This window comes from Oncorhynchus nerka, linkage group LG9b (genome assembly GCF_034236695.1).
Source record: "Oncorhynchus nerka isolate Pitt River linkage group LG9b, Oner_Uvic_2.0, whole genome shotgun sequence".
NCBI lineage: Eukaryota > Metazoa > Chordata > Actinopteri > Salmoniformes > Salmonidae > Oncorhynchus > Oncorhynchus nerka.
In genome coordinates this window covers 7,750,829-7,756,273 of record NC_088424.1, presented here as the reverse complement: position 1 = coordinate 7,756,273, position 5,445 = coordinate 7,750,829, and the positions used below count along the sequence as shown (strand labels likewise).

Sequence of the window (5,445 nt, the reverse complement as noted above, 5' to 3'; positions counted from 1 at the left end):
CAGCAAGTAAACAAAGTCTGTTTTTAGAATCAATTGAGAATGACAATAGGCCCTCAAAATGTTGGCTATTAATTACATAGTTGGAAATAAAAGTTACTTTTAGATTTGTGTAATTTTCATTTAGATTAGATAGAATGTATATTAACCACAGACAATGATTTTGAGATACAAAGTCTATTATAAATTAAATTGTTCCACAAAAATTGTGCATATGAAAATCATAACTGGCACTCAGATCAGTAGAAAAGGTAAGATACATTGGCACTCAATGGAAAAGGTTGCTGGCCACTGGCTGGTGTAGCCTATTACCAGCAACTTCAGGAGCATAATGGCAGAATCTGTGAAGAACAGCAGCAGCGGGAGGAAGGTCAAGAACAGGATTTTTTTTTTCTGGTTAGGCTATCTTGATCTCTGGCTCCCTTTGAGTAATTTGTGTGTCTTCATTATTTAATAAAATAGTGTGCTTAAAGCATCAGTTCCTTTTATTAAAGCACATAGGGTGTGTCTATATATGAAAAAAATATAAGTTTAAAAATGTTGACCAATCGATTGGTCGAAAAGAAAAGACTGCTCTCTGTGAAGCAAGATTTTTTGTATTTGGTCGGGGACAGCCCTAATAGAAATGCAGGAAATTAGTTGTCGAGGCCCAAAAAAGGGAGGACCCCTGCCAGGTTATGTCCCGCCCACTTCTAAAACCAAAGTTGCAACCCTGGTAGTAGGAAATCTAGATCTGGAGGCAGTGCTTCGGAAGGAAGGCAGTAGTGCTGCACTTAGACAATGTCTGTATTTATGTAGCGTATGTCTGTTTGTGTAATTTGTCCCTGATTTACTGCACTAAACCAATCTCCTTACAACTTGGGAAATTGGGGATATCACTTTTCACCAGCTGAGGGAGCAATTGTACAATAGTTCATTTCTCTCAGTGCACTGTTACTAGGCGTGGGCACACCGCATAATTGTCAAGGTTATCATATTATTCAGCAAAATTCCTGGTAAGCCACTGATGCTGACAGGAATGTGCATTATGTTGTCTTTTACTTAAAAAAACGACAATGTAGTACAATTACAACAAGTATGTAAAATATACAGCAACTGAATTAGCCCTACAAACATTATATTACATGAAGTTTGATTCATTCTCGTCTATGAATGTGAACCATTCCATGTATTCTATGAATACAGCCTATAGTATATGCAGATAAAAGATCATGTTTCAAGAATGCATATTGCAGTCTTCAAATTTCACAGTGGCTTGCACCCATAGCAAAGGCATGACGTTTTGACATTCACTGCAATCGTTCATCATTGACATTTCATCATTGGTTCTCTACATGTAGGCTACTAGCTAGGGTGAAGGAAGCCATGAGTGAAGTTTTGTGACAAATAAACAGTGCACCATGATGCCCTTATTTGAGCCAGCTGACACATATTAACGTGGTTTCTTGTATCTACACAAGGTTATTTATTCAGTTCATTCATTCAAACAAAATACTATGGTGTAGCCCACATTGTTAAAACTCCCTCTCAAATGCATGGCGTGTACAAAAACGCTTAGACTCAACATGAATATCAAAATAAACACCGACTCCGTTCAACTTAAATGGAATTTGGAGGTGCACACTTGGCTGAAAGATGTCTGCGTAGAACTGTGAGCGAATTTTCCCGGAACAGCCCCTGCATCATTTACTACCATTCTTCTGTCTGGTCTGTGGAGCTACGCTTTACTACGGACACGCCCCTCCACAAACTCACACTATGTATGATTCCGCCCTGAAAAATAGTTCCCCAAATAGCAGCACCATTGGGCTAAAAGTCTCCACCCTTATATTAAATCAAACACATACCTCAATTGTATCAAGTTGAGGGATAATTTCTATTGTGCAAAATAATCCCCATATTTAGTGTTTATGTTACTACGCAATGTGCATTTGGCGGGAAAGAGCAGTGTGGTTTGGCGGAGTGAGAACCCAAATCCGTAGTATTAAAAGCCGCGGGAGCAGCTGTTGTTAATCTTGCAGTCAGCAGGGTGGTGATAGACACACGCAGCACTGGGCTCAAAGGACTTTACAACAACGGTGTTGACTTCGGCTCTTTTATTTCGCCTGCTTTCTCAACGAACAAGTATTTTGTTTGTGCTGTCACTGCTACGGTAAAAATATGCCTTATTCCTTCTAATGTTTGTTTTTGACAGCTTGTACAAACTGGTCAATAAATGGAAATTTGACGACGTCTTAGTCAAATGCTAGACTTTTCTAGTTAACTATCTCTCGGCTAATATGGCTTCTCACTGTAAATTGTAATGTGTCGAGCTGGATTGTAAAACTGCGAAATAGACTCATGAAAGGCCGTTTAAAAAATATATATATATTGACAGCTGCTCCTTTGGGATGCATTGGATTAGTTTCCTAGTTAACCAACGTTAGTTCTTGCTGAACTCTTGAAATTGGTTAATCCAAGTTTTGACATTTAAATATATGGATTTTGCAATACAATAATTGAATGATTTCCCAACATCCGAGGCTGGAGACGGGGCATTTAAATGAACTGATAGTTAAGGTTCTGACGCAGATCTAACATGACTCCTTTCTTTTCTCCCACTTTATTACAGGCAGTCACAATGCCGCTTAATTCAAACATGGCCAGTAAAAACTATGACTACGACTATGACTCGGTCCAGCCCTACTTCTACTTCGACATTGAGGAGGATAATTTCTATCACCGACAACACAGCCAACTCCAACCCCCTGCTCCAAGCGAGGATATATGGAAGAAATTCGAGCTGCTGCCGACACCACCGCTTTCTCCCAGCCGGCGACCTTCTCTATCAAGCCTCTTCCCTTCGACTGCAGACCAGCTGGAGATGGTCACGGAATTTCTCGGGGATGACGTGGTGAACCATAGTTTCATTTGTGACGCGGACTACTCTCAGTCTTTTCTCAAATCTATCATTATCCGGGACTGTATGTGGAGCAGTTTTTCGGCTGCTGCTAAACTGGAGAAAGTAGTGTCCGAGAGACTAGCAACGCTGCAAGCGAGGAGGGACTCTAGCGTGGCCGGGGAAGCTAGCACAGTAACCAGCACGAATCCAAACTTGAATTACCTGCAAGACCTGAACAACTCCACATCGGAATGCATTGACCCTTCTGTGGTGTTGTTCCCTTACCCGGTTGCCGAGAACCCTAAACACACAAAAACGACTACAGCGTGTGCCATGGCATTGCCTTTGGATACCCCACCGAACAGTGGTAGTAGCAGCGATAGCGATTCAGGTGTGTATTATCGCCACATGTTAATGCTGTAATGAAATGATTAATAGCTGGACTGCATATCTTTTGCAGAAAGATATATTACTCATGTTGTGATAGCATGCATACATCAGATTTGCGTTTTGTGATTTGTATTAATACACTACTAATGCGAGTACTGCTTTTAAGTGGGGCATGGGGTTTGCCATGTCACTGGTTTTTGCGTAAGGAGGTGTCTCCCTCAATTTCCAAGGGTGGGGAGTTGGCCGTTGCACTTACCTTGTGCAGCAATGCTCAGCAGAATGGTGGAGTTCGTTTTGTGTTACAGGGTGGGTGGAGATTTCAGTTAAAGACCAATGGAATGGTCTAAAATTAGCAAACTCCACCCACCCCGGGAACTGGGCCATGAAAATGAACTCTACCATTGAGGGGCAGGGAGCCAAAGTCATCAAATGGATGTGGTGATATATATAGTCCACATGGATAATAAATGCTTGCTTTTTTTTTACAGAAGAGGAAGAGGAGGAAGAAGAGATTGACGTGGTGACAGTGGAAAAGAGAAAGTCTGTAAGGAGGTCAGACTTGCACATGTCTAGTAGCACACACCTCTGCCCCCTTGTCCTGAAACGGTGTCACGTCAACATCCACCAACACAACTACGCCGCTCACCCGTCGACAAGGAGCGAGCAGCCCATCAAGAGGATTAAGTTTGAGAGCAGTGGGAGAGTACTCAAGCAAATCAGCAACAACCGCAAGTGCTCGAGTCCCAGAACGTCAGACTCTGAGGATAATGACAAACGCAGGACTCACAATGTGCTGGAGAGGCAAAGGCGAAACGAGCTCAAGTTGAGCTTTTTCGCATTACGGGACGAGATCCCGGACGTAGCGAACAATGAGAAGGCAGCCAAAGTGGTCATACTCAAAAAGGCAACAGAGTGCATTTTCAGTATGCAAACGGACGAGCAGAAACTGTTATTGTTGAAAGAGCAGTTGAGGAAAAAGAGTGCACAGTTGAAAAGCAGACTAGAACAGCTGAGGAACTCTCAGCAAGTTTAATTTATGAAAGGATGCCATGTTTTTATGCCTAAAGTATCTTCTTGTATAGAGTGGTGGTGCATGCAAATGCAAAAATGACTTGTTATCACCGGTATCGGCCAGACACCTGGGCTGGAATCAGAATTATTTTCTTTCACTGCCTCACTTGAACTTTATAGGGGTTATCAATTTCTTATTTAAGTATTTTATTTTTACTGATGAAAGGTTCTGTACAGTTGTCTACCTTAACTTAATGCTTTTGTATGTTTTGTACATAATTCTCAAATGTATTGATCTCACAAATACATTTTTATAAATCATGTATGACTGGAGTCACGTGTCCTACCTTGAAATTAGAACTTAATTTGCATTAGATAGTAATGAGCATGGCTAGCCTGTTTACTCTGACCACACAGTCCTAGCAGCCTCATACTAGCTGGCCTTTCGCCAACCCTTTAAATTTCATGTCAAAGCTCAATTTCACTGTACATGTTTACTGCACACAGCCATGTGCTCAAGGCCGTCCCACACTGTATGTCAGTGTCTTTAATGTTCATTACATATCACACTGACCGCCCAGTTTCCTGATCGAATATAGGTTTACGAGTGTCTGTTGGTTTAAGAAACCTGCATGGTGTCATTTCCGGTTGTGTTCCTATTGGTCAGTCACAGGGATCATCTTCTAACACCAGCCACACTATACAGTGAAGGCTCAACATTTCTGTCAGAACATTGTCGGCACCTATGACCACACGTAGTGATAATTAATCAACAAACCAAGACCCTTGCCGTATCTGAATTAGCGTACTGCATACAATGTACTCATCGTCGCATACTTTTTAGTTGGGTGGGTGCATAGCAAATTCAGATCTGCTGAATCGAAACAAATAAAGCACCGATCAGAATGACAGCTAAGGCTTGCTCCATAAATTACATAGTTAGCCTAGCCTACAAATCTAAACCAATCCATATGTTCAAATCAAAAGGTCTGATTAACTTGACATCAATAACACAGCCACATTCAGCTCCCCTGCGCTGATGAAGGCCACGAGAACAAAAAAACACTTCAATGACCCAGAGGTCCACTTTGGGTAAATATGTAGCCAACGATGCAATACTAGTGGTCATTTTAAGGAGAACAAAAACTACATTAGCCTACATTTGA

The 5,445-nt window shown here is 41.5% G+C and overlaps 1 protein-coding gene across 1 annotated transcript; it reads left to right on the top strand.

The window, feature by feature from the left end:
- Window positions 1-1,999: 1,999 nt before the first annotated feature.
- mycb (MYC proto-oncogene, bHLH transcription factor b) lies at window positions 2,000-4,602 on the top strand. The gene is made up of 3 exons (XM_029641968.2): window positions 2,000-2,149; window positions 2,609-3,269; window positions 3,757-4,602. The coding sequence occupies exons 2-3, from the start codon at window positions 2,618-2,620 to the stop codon at window positions 4,299-4,301; spliced, it is 1,197 nt and encodes a 398-aa protein (XP_029497828.1). The 5' UTR covers window positions 2,000-2,149; window positions 2,609-2,617; the 3' UTR covers window positions 4,302-4,602.
- The last annotated feature ends 843 nt before the right edge of the window (window positions 4,603-5,445 follow it).